This window comes from Falco rusticolus, chromosome 1 (genome assembly GCF_015220075.1).
Source record: "Falco rusticolus isolate bFalRus1 chromosome 1, bFalRus1.pri, whole genome shotgun sequence".
In the NCBI taxonomy this organism is placed as follows: domain Eukaryota; kingdom Metazoa; phylum Chordata; class Aves; order Falconiformes; family Falconidae; genus Falco; species Falco rusticolus.
In genome coordinates this window covers 917,505-930,969 of record NC_051187.1, presented here as the reverse complement: position 1 = coordinate 930,969, position 13,465 = coordinate 917,505, and the positions used below count along the sequence as shown (strand labels likewise).

The 13,465-nt window shown below is 44.1% G+C and overlaps 1 protein-coding gene across 7 annotated transcripts in view; it reads right to left on the bottom strand.

Annotated features, from left to right (window-relative positions):
- The window catches only part of RNF213 (ring finger protein 213), a 55,023-nt gene that overhangs the window by 29,341 nt on the left and 12,217 nt on the right, over positions 1–13,465 (bottom strand). For all 7 annotated transcript variants that reach the window (XM_037403566.1, XM_037403576.1, XM_037403595.1 and 4 more), the window contains 17 exons: positions 12,906–13,104; positions 12,150–12,205; positions 11,707–11,860; positions 11,059–11,214; positions 10,316–10,414; positions 9,383–9,505; positions 8,818–8,998; positions 8,036–8,209; positions 7,597–7,755; positions 6,712–7,307; positions 6,253–6,418; positions 5,406–5,623; positions 4,702–4,842; positions 4,334–4,495; positions 2,736–3,876; positions 832–1,025; positions 286–438 (listed from right to left, as the gene is read on the bottom strand). In XM_037403566.1, coding sequence (XP_037259463.1) covers positions 286–438; positions 832–1,025; positions 2,736–3,876; positions 4,334–4,495; positions 4,702–4,842; positions 5,406–5,623; positions 6,253–6,418; positions 6,712–7,307; positions 7,597–7,755; positions 8,036–8,209; positions 8,818–8,998; positions 9,383–9,505; positions 10,316–10,414; positions 11,059–11,214; positions 11,707–11,860; positions 12,150–12,205; positions 12,906–13,104 — 4,072 coding nt within the window. The remainder of the gene's footprint in view (positions 1–285; positions 439–831; positions 1,026–2,735; positions 3,877–4,333; positions 4,496–4,701; positions 4,843–5,405; positions 5,624–6,252; positions 6,419–6,711; positions 7,308–7,596; positions 7,756–8,035; positions 8,210–8,817; positions 8,999–9,382; positions 9,506–10,315; positions 10,415–11,058; positions 11,215–11,706; positions 11,861–12,149; positions 12,206–12,905; positions 13,105–13,465) is intronic.

The following is a 13,465-nucleotide window of genomic DNA, read 5'->3' as shown; positions in this document are numbered from 1 at the left end:
CTACACACATTACAACGGAGACAGCAAGGCTTGGACTAACAGACCTTCAGAAATTACCAACCCAAGAAAACCACAACAGGTGTCATTTACTCTCTGGTTTTAAAAGCACTTTGTACAACGCCATGGGCACCACTTCATAAAGGAGATGCACAATACACCCTGATACAAACAGGGAATTCTTGTGCTATGTTTACGGTTAGTCTCTACAACTCATGTGCAGCTATACACAAACATGTGCAAAATGACTGAGAAATTCAGAGCAATCAAGTAATGCTGTGTACATACACGTCTTGCTGCTTTCTTTGGCACTGGTGACGCCTCAAGGATTTCAATGATATACAAATGGCACTTCTGTCGTAGCCACATATTTCCATTATTATCTGTCAGATACTGCAAAACCAGCAGCTTGAATAGAAACTCTGGAATTCCACTTTGTACCTAGCAAGAAAAGGCACAAAGGTATTTCTTCTTTATTTATTCAACATAACTTTGCAGAATCATAGAACAGTTGAGGGTGGAATGGATCTCTGGCAATCACCTTGCACAACCCCCCTGCTCAAAGCAGGCTCAGCTAGAGCAGGTTGCCCTAGACCACGTCTAGCCAGGTTTTTAGTATCTCCAAGGCTGGAGACTCTACAGCTTCTCTGGGCAACCTGTTCCAGAGTTCAACCACCTTGATGCTGAAGAGTTCTTTATGTTACTTACACAACAATTAGAAAACATGTCCTAGTGACACGGCTTACTAAGAAACAAGAGTTTTAAAGAAACAACTTCTGCAAGGATCCACAAAGAGCTGCCAGGACAAGGCAGCTGTGGGAGGGATGTACTTACTGAAGAGGTGATATCAAAATGGAATATCATAGGCTTTGTCTGGTGTTTTATTTTCAGAAAAGGCAGAAGAGATTTTAGCACTACATCTTCATCCACTTCTGGTTCAATTAATCTGATGGTTTTCAGAAGTTTTTCACAGTTAGGGTACTCCTCTTGCAGTCTCTCATGTAGCCTCTTCACATACAGAGATTTCCCTGTTACCATAAAAAACACCACAAGAATTAAAGCCATCAATATTGAATACATTATATTAAGGTCATAATAGAAACAAAGGACTCGAATGTTTAAGTACCCTATCCTCTGAAATCTCTGAACCTTCCTAAAAACATTCCAGAAGACGAAAGCCTAGATCTGGTTAGAGCGGCTGCAGCTTGGAATCAAAGCCATTGCTGCTGTTGGCTGCTGAAAGCTGTCATTATCCACATAGCTTGTTTTGGTTGGACTACCTAAGGCAGGCTTTACTTTTTATTAGGACTTGAAACTATTTTATTATGTGGTTGTTTCTAAAGTAAAAATGGGGGCAGGTGCTGTCAAATAGACAAGCACCCTCAAGTTTCCTATCTTATCCTGTAGAAACTAGTTTTGCCAGCATTTGGGCAATGGCAATGACTTTGGTTTGTTGTTTACACTTGGCTGTAGTCTGCATCTGCTGTTCCTCAGATTAACGTGGGGAATGGGAAGACTGTTCCACATCCACTGGCTACATCCCATCACGCTAAGCTGTATGTAGTGCAGAAGCTGGCTGTGGTAGGTCCATTCCACAAATACCTCCCAGTTATGGATGTCTGGGTAAAGCTGTCTCTCGCAACCTTTTATACTGTTCAACCCCATCCTCAGTGGTACGAAAGATTTGTAGCACGACACAAAAGATAGGTTTATATAGCCTTCCAGACTGAAGCTAAGGCAGCAGCTATTCACAGATAACACCCAAGAGCTGCTCTGGATTTCTGAAGTTTGACAAAGGATGCAATTTGTTACCAAAACTGGTTTAGATTTTCTCATTGATCCCTGGAAAACATCATAGCACTTTTCCTTTTGAACCTGACCTTTTTCATTGGGGCGGTACTCTATCAAAGCCCAGGAATGGCTGGTAAGGAAAAAGCAAGATCTGACATTAATCCTGTATGCGTGCACTAGAAATAATTCAGACTCAAAAGTTTACAGAAGAAACTCACACAGCCCTGGACAGCCAAAGCACTTACTGGACCACCAACCTCTAACAGCAGGCAACAGCCAAGGAACAGGGTAAGAACACACCTGACACAGCAACTCTTTCCCAGTATTTTTTCAGTGATTTGCAGCTCAGGAGCTCTGATGTCAGACATTGCATCTTTGTGTTTAAATAGCCCTTGATGGATGCTTCTCTCATGACTATATCTAATCACTTTTTAAGCCTATGTAAAGCTTTGGGTTCCACAATTAAAACTAAGCACTATTTGAAGAACCACCTTCTGTTTGCTTTTCAGCCTGCCAAGTAGTTTTACTTAATGCCCTCTAGCTTTCTGCATTAAGAGACAGACAACAATCATTTCCTATGCAAAACAGACAAGCAGGCTTTACAACCCTTGTCCCATCTCGCATACATTTTCCTGTAGACATCTTTTAACCTCAGGAGGTCAGATTCATGATACCTGGCATTTGCTATCTAGTTTATGTTAATTATGTAAGTCTGTTGAAGAAGACAGGTGTCAGATTAGCAAAATGAACCATCTCTGGAGATGCCTGTCTCAGGACAAGACAGCTTGTCCTTACATGTCCTTACAGCTTTCACCTCACTCCACTGACTGTAGTCTGAATCGCTCTTTTTTACTAGATGCTTATGACTTTGAAACGCAACTTGACAAGGCAAACCCCGCTCGGGTTTTCAACACTCAGCAGATCCCACTTTGCATGTGACATCTTACCCACACCAGCTCTTTTGGAAGACACAATCCCAACACACATATTGTCCTTGAACAGAGAAGCAGCTGAGCTTGAAGGCTGAGCGACTCTGTAGTGGTGCTGAAGGTATTGCTGGATTTCAGCTAGTGGCCTCTGGGGTATCATGTGCACTTTGTACTGGCTGAAGACAGAAGGGATGTAGCTGTGCTCCCTCTCACAGTTGCACAGAATGACAAGGCGATAGGTGCTGTTGTAGTGCTGCAGGTGCTGGAACAGCTGCTCTGCCCTGCAGCTGACATCATAACTCAGCTCATCTGCATACAGCATGGTGTAAATTTTCTCTCCTCTGCTGCAGGGAATGAGGCACCTCCTGAGAAAGAGTCCCACTTGCTCAGCAGTGGTCTGAGGAGTGCACAGGAGAACTTCGTCAAAAGTGGGAAGGGGCTGGTTGAGGCTGTTCATGTAAATAGCCAGAGCAGACGTGAGCACCTCAGAGCGAGGGCATGTGATGAGGTTGGGCTGACCAACATGCAGAAAATCCTGTGGAAAGTGTCGTGTGACACGCTCGCTCTCCCAGCTGGCCAGATTCTTCAGCCACCCACCAAGTGTATCAATATCCAGGCAGTGTGGAAGGAAGAAGCCCATGTTGCTCATGTAACACTTCCAGATGCACTCCAGCTGTGCATTCAGACCAATCTCCCCATCCAGCATCACTTGGAAGTCAGTAATAGCCTTCCTTGAGCTGGGAGGCACCTCATTCCTGGAGGCTCTAAGGACATCCTCCTCGGTGCAGTTGTGTTTTAGGAACGAAAGCATCATCAGGGCATGCTGGCTGGGCGTCCCCTGCCCCAGTTCCATGCACAAATAGACCAGCTGCTCAGCAGTGTAGTAGTTCAGGTAGAAATGCTGGGATCGTTTTTCATACATGAAGCTTTTCCAACTCTCCAGGAAATTCTCCACCATCTTGCAGAGGTCTGGGAGCACAGCTGCCATATCTCCTTGCCCTTCTAGCACTGGGATCGGTGCCAAAGAGAAGTCTATGAGAACACATGCTTCTCTTTTGGGTGAACAATACACATGGGCAAGCCAGGAGCGGAAGAGCATGTTCCCAGCTGAATAAAGGTCTATAAAGGCCTGTGCAAGTCTTTGGACATTGAAAAAGACCTGTGTGAGGATAGGGGAGAGATAAAAAAAGAGAGCTGATTTACCAAGATAAGTCCCAGTCATGATACCACAGGACAGACTCAGTGAAAATAAAGGCTTTGGTCCTAAGCCAGGTGTGTCAGGCCTTGTACAGTAACAAAAAATTCTCTGTGGCTTTTTACTAGCAGTATGCCCAGGAAGCCAGTAAGGAATACCCAAGCTTACTACAACACACAGAGCAACCATCTCAATCAGAAGCATCCCCAGTGCAGCTACAAAATGACAGTCCCAGTCCACTCTCCAGTCTCCAGCATCATTCCACCTCAACAAGGAACCAAAGAGGTAAGAGCATCTATCTCTACGTGCTACCATTCATCCCCAGCAGCTCAGCTGTAAATCACAGTCTTACAAGCTGACATTCAAGGCAAAATCCAGCCCTGGCCTTAACATCAGAAACCCATTGGGTCTGAAATCTGACCTCAGAGAACTTCTCCACCTCCAAGCCTTGCTCTCCCTTTGCAGACATGAGCATCAGTTTGTTCTGCAGTTCACGGAGCTCTGCCAGAGAGTATTTCCATGATGCTTTGTTATCCCCAGAGCTCCCTGGCAGGGTGAAGCGCAGGACACTGTCCAGAGAAACCTGCCAGAGAGTAAGTTATTAGCACTGATGTGCACTGAGGTTCTACTCCTGAGGTAGTGTTTGCCCAGCAAGGGGAACACTTAGGAGGTAGCAGCCCCCAAAACAAGAACCATGCAGAGTGAGAGAAATGCTACAGCACATTTCTGACAGTCACCGACATGCCAGGGCATTGTCTGCAGGAGGGAGGGAAAGCCAAGCAGCCTCACCTTTTGGCCATCAGCTGGTGCTGTGAGAACATATATTCCTCTGCTGTTGATGGCAGCTGCCAGTGACAGTGATGACAGCTCCACAGACCCATGGCTCTCTTTCACTGTTTTCAGCCACTCCAGATGTTGAGCTGAAGCACGCTGTGGGGAAAAAAAGACATGGCACTGCCCTCATCACTCTGACTTGGCACTTCTTTCCAGGATTCCATCTGTGTTCAGGACAAACAGCTTGGGCTGGCTTAAGAGTTTCAGGATGGGGAAAGAAGAAAGGAATGACTACTGGCCACAGCCTGATCCTTCTGCACAGCTGTTCTTTACCAACACCACAGGAAGCTGAACAGAGCCCCACAGCATTTCAATGCCTCTTGCTATAGAAACGTGCCCTGCTGCAAAAAATAAGACAGAGTTCCCAGCCATCCGCCTTCCCTCTTTTGCATCATCACTCAAACACTTGCAAGAGCAAATCTATACCATGTCACACTTAAAAGCTTCAGCGGCAATCTGGAGCAATCCATACTATACCACTTGCAGTTGCTGTGGTGAATTTTTGTGCCACAGAAACATGATTTTTTTTTTTTTCCTAATAATAAGAGCTGCTGTGATGTCCCCACACAAGTGTGACTTGCTCTGTGCAATCTTCCAGCCACTCTTGGAAGGCAGAAACGCAAGAGGATGTAGAGAGGACCTGGTCCAGCAGAACTCACCAGTTTCTTTGGAAGACTCTCATCACTGTCCAGGGCTCGCCACAGCTTCTTCAAGCAGTGCATGAAGTCCTCAAACCCCGAATCTTGTCTAAGCTCATAGAGCAGGGAAGAGTAGCCATGCACGCTGTCATGGAAACACGCCACGCGGTCCACATCCATGTCATTCTCCCCAGCAGAGATGGATGCCAAGTCTACAAATACCTTCAGCTCATTTATATCTTAAATGAAAATAACACATGAATGAACAACAAATGAGGCGGCTTTAATGTAATTCCACATCACCACCTTTTGCAGAAAATGCAGAAGGAATGCCTTTGAACTGCACCCCCTCTGCAACTTCCCTCCACCCATCCTGTCAGCAACTTTACTAGGCGATTCATCCACATGAATGACATCCTTGGCCCTGCCTTCTCCCCGCATTCCATGAACACCCAGCCAGGACAGGAGCAGTGCAAGGGGGGTGTGTGTCTGCATGTAAGACAACTGAGCTGGGCAGACACAACTAATCAGAATGCTGGCATCCTGTTAAATGGATGGCTTCTGTTCCCTCAAATAACCAATCTGAGCTGAATAGTAGCAGCTGTTACAACCCTTCACACCAAGCCCAGCTATCGGGTAGGGTAGCTACTGTGCGCTGCACGAGACTACAGCAGCACAGGCATGTTTAAAGGGACTATTCATAGCACATCCCACACCAAAACCCATAAGAGATGCTTGTAACCATCAATACCAGAAGCTGCGAAGGCATAAAGCAGATAGTACTAGAAGGGATGCCAGTTTGTGTGGGGGCAGAAGGAATGCCATATCCCTGACCTATCTACCTAATTCCTAGGTGAGCAGTACACACCTTGCAGCGCTTCTCTGACCCAGCAGACAAACTCCTTCTGCTGAGCCAGCTCTCTCAGACACCCACGACGGTTCAGAGTGATCCCCTGCAGCAGTCTCTTAGCTTGCATAAGCTCAGGGCTGATTGAATCCAGCTTTTGTGTCTTGTACGATTCAAGCTTTTCTGTCTATAAAGCAAGTGGTGCAAACATTCAGTCTGAAAATGGGAATACAATCCATTCTCTAGCGGGGAAAGCAAAGCCCTCTGCAAAGCCACACCCCAAACAGAGGAATACCATCTTCTCTCTTAAGAAAGATTACACAAAAGCACTTTGTTTAAACACTTAATTTTTATCTCAAATAAGCATTGTGGGACAGGGAATAGCTCTTGACAGACTGGGATAGACTTGTGGAAAGGTTCAGATCTACCTGAGCTTTCTAGTCAACACCCTGCCAGTACAGAGCTGAAGTGGATACTTACTATGTCCAACAACTTCTCCAGGATACTGAAGTCACCCGAGAGGTTTAAACTCTCTTTGACACTGGCAATGATCTTCGCAGCATCAAAAGTTAAATGCATTTCATGGTATTGCTGTATCTGCTGAAATCGCTGAACAACCCAATCTCTATCTTCTCCAGGTCTAAGCTCACACAGAGTATTTAGTTCACTTCTGATATCTTCAGGATGACTTATGAATTCTTGAAAAATTTTATCAACTGCAGAAAGTGTGAGACTTCCAGATCTGAGATCATCATACAACTTTTCATAGTTCACAAAGCAAGGGTGGATTAGACTGCTGAAGACATTACCAAGGTCCAATGCAGAAACAATTCTCTCTTCCTCCTCCTCCTCTTCTGAATTTTCATACTCCTCTCCTGCCTTCTGTGCTGCTTCCTCCCAGAACTGCTCGAAGATCAGGCTATCCTTAAAAGAGTGCATTTTCTGGGCAAATTCTTTCAGCTTCGGGCTCAAGCTGTAGAAGGTCTGTAGGGGTCTCTCTCCCACGTTCACAACTGTATTTAGTCTTTTTGAGTTAAGATCTTCCAAGTGTTGAAATTCTACTTCACCTACATCCACTTCAAAACAGACAGACAGGTCAGAGACAGATCAGATGTCTAGCCTGTGTCCAGCTTACTTCATCTAATCTGCCGAGCTGCAAGATGCTGCTGGGCATGTGGACCCTTACAAATATCACATGAGGCATAAGCACTCACTTGATCCCTCAGATGTTCTAGGTTTACTTCCCCCACCTCTCCTCATCCTTGCTGTGGTTTAGAATAAAACCTGTTTACAAAACCTAGTCACTTTAGTGAAAACTATGTTTTCTGGAGTTGCTACTTTCAAATTACTCCCCCAGAAAACTACCTTTCACAGATGCTTGCACCTTCCTGCACATGCTCAGAAAGGTTCCGATTGCTTTTTTCTCTTTTTTGAGAAGCGTTACTTCTTCTTGCCTCCTCTGCAGCAATTCTTTCAGTTCTCTCTGGAGTAGTTCTTTGTCTTCGCCTAAGAGCCACTGGTGCTCTGAAAGAAAACTCATGTGTAATCACAAGACAGATACTTCCCACCCCCTGCACCCATAACTCAGGTTTAGATTTTCAGAGTCACAAACACCACACTGAAATGCAGACAAACAAACAGGAGCTGAGAGTTCAGTATAAAGGACAAAGGCAAGGGCAGCACTGCTAACTGCTGAAGCACCTAATCAGCATTACTGATCACCGAAGTAGGTTAACCCAGTAGACCATCCATCACTACAGTGATGCCATAAGCCTACAATGCCACCTTTGAAGGGTGCTCTTACTTATCTCCCAGATACAGATGAACTGCTTCTCATGCTGGAAAATCTCTTCCAGATGTTTCACAAGGATACAGCCCTTCTGGATGTCATTGTTGACACCCATAAACACTGAGTCTGCTGTGGCCATGACATTCTTTGCTTCATCCGTAAGTTCTTCTAGGAGCTTTGTGTTTGTTCCTATTCCAGAAACAAAGCATGTAAAACCTAGATCAGCCCTGCTTCACAAAAAATAGACAGAATCAATAACTATTCAATGTCATGATACAAAGTCCTTCCATTTCCCATTTGAAGCCCTACCCAAAAGCCTGTGAACTTATCACACCACCCTCCAGCCCCTCATGTTTTCCTGAACAGTAACAGCCAGGATCTCAGGAGCACATTCAGAAACCTTCCCATGCAGAGCCCGTACACAAAACCTGTGGAAGGAACAAGCAGTTCCAATCCATTCACACGACCAACACTTTTGCATTTTTTGTGTAGCAATAACTTATTAGAACTTCTCAGAGAAAGAAGTTACATTCCACAAATCCACTTGATCTACAGGTTCAGCAATCCAGTACAAGTCCTGAAGTTGCTGCAGTGGATTAGCATAAGAGGAATACTAGCTCCCTCTTCCTTAGCCTTTCCTCTCCAAAAACAAAGACTGAATAACTTGAGCTTTGAGATGGGGATTAAAACAAGAGCAGGACAATTTTTCTGTATTTGTTTGCTGCTCTGCAAAGTGGGAGTTGCAAGGCAGAGCACAGCTTTTTATAGACTTCTATAAATATAGCTAATAGACATACCATTAAAGCTGAAGATATGTTTGATGTCAGGCCACGTAAGCACGTGGTGCAAAATCTTGTCAAAATCATCCTCAAACTGCCCAGTCTTGATTGGCCACGACTTCACAATAATGGTTGAAACGAGCTGACTGAATCGGCCCACGTTGTAGGAAGATATCTTCTCGAGGAGATTGATCTGAGTCTGCATGAGGCACACAAGACAGCAGGGAAGAATGCATCAGGGTTTTGGATTACACTGTGTCCATCCATCTCAGGATCAGGCACTGATGTCAAGTCACACCTCCAGTGCTGAGGCATATTCCAAGAAAGCTGTATGATGTGACTGGCGCCAGAAGCCATGATGGCAAAAGCATTACAAGTATTTTTGATGGACCCTTTTAAGTGCATCCTCATTTCCTGATTTCTTGCCAAAATGTTTTTTTCGTGGTTTAACTTAAACATTCCACAGCAAATCAAGCAATGAGAGCAATGCACAACTCTCCTTCAACCACAACGCACATTCCTATACCATGCAACACAAAATTTGACTTTTCCTTTTCCTACCTCGAGGGGGAAATTACAGTACCTGGCAAGCTGCAGTTACAGCCTCTGTGGCACAATCACGGAAACATGACTCAATGGAAGACTCAAGTTCTGTAAATTGGCAGTGCTGACAGCAGTAGACTAAGATTTGGTTAACTGGAAGCTCCTGTAGGGCAAAAAGGCAATTTCTTATCAACTTAAAGTTTCCAAAGTGGTTTTTTTCCTGAAAGCATAAAGGAGTGCTGCTATTAAGACAAAAAAAGGAACTAAAGTAAAAAAATTTAAGTTTCCTAGTAGAGCCAAGCACCAGCCCATTTACCAGGGCCTGGAAGAGAAACAAAACACAAATAAATGTCTGGAAAATCTTTTCACTGTTTCCATCTAAAATGTGTGATTACTTAATACGCATCTCTCCAAGCCAAGCTTCCACCAGACAATATTTGTTTCCTGATTATACCATGAAAATCAATGCCTTCGAGAATTTTGCAACTAATGTAGAAAGGAGAAAAGATGATCCACAAGCCCGATTTAGAGGGGACCTACACATTTGGGAGCCTGGATGACAATTTCTGCACAATGAATGAAAAGAGACAAGCACCAATTTTGCTTCTGTAAGTCCCCGAGTGCTTATTTTACACCACTGTATCTTACAACTAAATGGATGGTAATTGCTTGCAATGTGCAATTTCCTTTAAAGCATTAGGCTATCACTCACTGCTGGAAACAGATCAGCACTACAGCCAGGCCAGCAGGCTACTGGAGCCTCTGACACCAAGAACACAGCCAGGTACATTTCCATGTCCAATTTTTGAGCCTCCAAAATATGGTTTATAACAGCAATGGCAATTTTTATGACCAAAGCTACAGCGTTTTCATGCGCCTATTCAGGGCTCTAGAAGCTATTCTCTAGGCAGCACGGATGACTGCCTCTCCGCTCTCAACCTGGCCCGCTAGCACTGCCTGTCGTCCCCCCTACCTCCTGAATTCTTCTCTTCAGATCTGTAAGTAAAGTCCCCTTCCACTTCTTGGTGAACTGTTCATCTGGACAGCTGATCTTCACAAATTCATCCCAGGCCTGCAGGTGAGAAGCAGACAAACCCACAACACTGAGTGCTGAGATTTAACATTCAAATCCAGAATGCAAGAGCTATGCTGAGGAGGGCCCCCCACTCCCATCCTTTCAAATTTTTCCATCCAGAGGAAAAAGAGCGCTCCCAGTTGTCAAAATGTCCCAGTGTCAAAATGTCCCAGTCGCTAAAGGAGACGTTTGGATGAACCACTTCCACTTTGATGCTGGAAACCGTGTCAGGGAGGGCTGGGAGCAGCGTGGATCGGACTGTAGGGAGCTGCTCTGCACTTTGCCTGCTGGAAGGCCTGAAGGACAGCCAGTAGGACACACAGAGTGAGCCAGACCACAGCTCCAGCTAAATGCCAACAAGGGGAAGCTCCTCATCCCAGCAGTGCCTCTTGGAACAGCCAAGAGAGGATAAATAAGGTGAGCTGTGCAGCACCCATTACAGCCCTTTGTCTTTCAGCCCAATAGTGTTTCCAACAAGGCAGCTTCTCAGCCTCAGTGCTCTGTACTACCTGTCCCCATCTTATTCCTCACCCAGCCACAGCACCTACAGTTCCCAGCAAAGAGCCATGAAACTCCAAACTATATGGTTAAGCTATGGTAAAATGCTTTTTCTATTCATATCATGTGAAAAGGACACATACCCGAGGTTCCCAGGAAAATGAGAACACCACATAGTCCACATATTCTTTCAATAACTTCTGGTTTAAAGTATTTTTGAACCAGGTTCGAGTCTCTCTCAGAGCTTCATTGAATACTTCTACCACTAGAACTTCCTGCACAGCATCTCTTGGCACCTTCTGCACACACAGGAGAAGAAGAAATAAGAACAATTCAAGCAGGAAAGCAACGTACAACTAATTTAAATAAATATTTCTAAGAGAGAAGGCCTAAATGCATCAAAACAGAAACATGGCCAACAGACACCCACTACTGCTTGAATAAAAGATGGAGGAAGGCTGGGAAAATGCAATGCTTACAAATAGTTTGTGCTTAAGAATGCTTATTCCAGGAAGTAAAGGCAACATATGTCTAAGGGAAAAAACAATCAGATATAAAACAAAACCCACGACAGCCAGCCAAGGCATTTGACCTTATTGTCAGTAAGAAGAATCAAAACCATTAAATGATTTCACAACTTCTTGAAAGTACCACAATCTCAGTTAATTTAGAGTATTAAGTTCTCCAAACTGAGAATGGGTATGATCTAAAACCAGTCTGTTTTACTATTTTTGTAATACTTCTAGATATGTTGTTCATATCAACCCATGAATGGTTTCTCTGGTACTCACTTCTGTAGGCTGAAGTTTGGCAACCTTCGAAATCATCGTGGCAGAAGCGGCAGGAATCCTGAACCACTTCCCCAGCTTCGTGTACTTGCAGGCCTTCTTGTGTAGATTGAGGCAGCAGTTCAAGTAGGACTGCCAAGACCGAGCTTCCAGAACTCTGAAGAGGATAAAGGAATAGAGTATTAAAAAAAAGGAATAAAGAGGAAGAATTTCTTTTCTGTTCAGAGAAAAGAAAAAACCCACCAAATTCAATACAGCACAGCAACTAACCACCCTTCTCCCTCAGCTGACTTAAAAAAATGTTGCTGTCAGAGGAATAAAAATACAAGATTTGCTAATTCATATAGATACCAATGCATACATTTAAGCTAGAAATATAACCCCTCCCCTACAGGGATAGTGTAAATAAAAAGGATGATGCTTTCACAGAAGTGCACTTCAGTTACCTGGCCTGTTTCTCATCCAAGGTACGCAGCAGTCTCTTTAGAAGACTCTCTATTACCTAATAATGGAAAGAATTATTAAAAGAATGATGGAATGAAATATTAAACTGTGGAAGGAATTTTACAGACTGGTTTCTCATTAGCTGAGGGGATGCTGCGAAAGAGGGAATTCGCTATTCTTCCATACATTCTCCAACGCTTTTATAAATACACCATAAAATTGCAAAAATTATTTACTGGATGTCAGAGTCAACATATAGGTGGCTATTATTTGTACAAACAAAACCTGCACTTCTTACAATCTAAGGGTTTAAAATTTATTATTATTAGTTGTAATGTCCAGTTCCTGTTGTCCTCACACAAATACAAGTGTTTTCACAACAGGCGGGAAAATCTCTCAAACCAGCAGCACCTTGCCCATACCTCCAAGAACTGTGCAAAAACAGTTTCAGGCAGCCACCTGAGGATCTCAGGGTTAAAGTACTGGCCATCACTGACTAAGAGCAAAGCCAGATAAGCAGACCCTTCTCTCACCAACATCAACAAAGTTTCTTGCTACAGATGCACTATCTCATCTCCTCTTAGGAGTCTCCTACTTCAGGGCAACTGGTTTTGCTTTTAGCTAAATTTGAAGCTCTTTGTGCTCCAACCTGCTACCAACCACGTTCCCTCCAGTGACAGTCAGTCCTGCTAAAAGGTATGCTACAGCCCAGTTTCAGCCTTTATACCGCAGCTGGGTAAAGCTTCCAGAAGACAAACCTTAGAACTGTTGCAGAAAAGGTCAGCATTCTCTAATCTGTAAGAAACACCTTGAAGAATAACTAACAAATCACTGGAGAACTCTTCTATAAATTCAGCCAGGCTCTCCAGGGGCAGCACAGAGATCCAGGACTTGACCAGAGTCTTATCAAGCTCCATCAAGTACTTCTTTTCTTTCATTAGTTGCAGTAGGGTCCCCCTGGAGGGAAGACAAAACAAAATCTTCACATTTTCAAGGTACAAAAGGCTAAGAGTTTGTTCAGCTGACAGAGTATTCTTGTTCTCACTTCTGTGCTTTGTTCATTTACAGCTGAAGATCAGTAGAAGACCTCGAGACTCAGTGATCACAGAAGCAGTGTCAAACTACTAAGCAGAAGCACTCAAGGAAAATAAACTCCAGGTCTTGCTCAGATTCTGCACAATGCATCTCTCATGACCTGCTTTAACATACCGGCATCACCAACCACGCAAGCTGCTCCACAGCTTGCAGGATCAAGGGCTGTTTGTGTCTGAAAGGAAATACATTGCACAGCTTTGCTACACACTACAATCTCTGAATA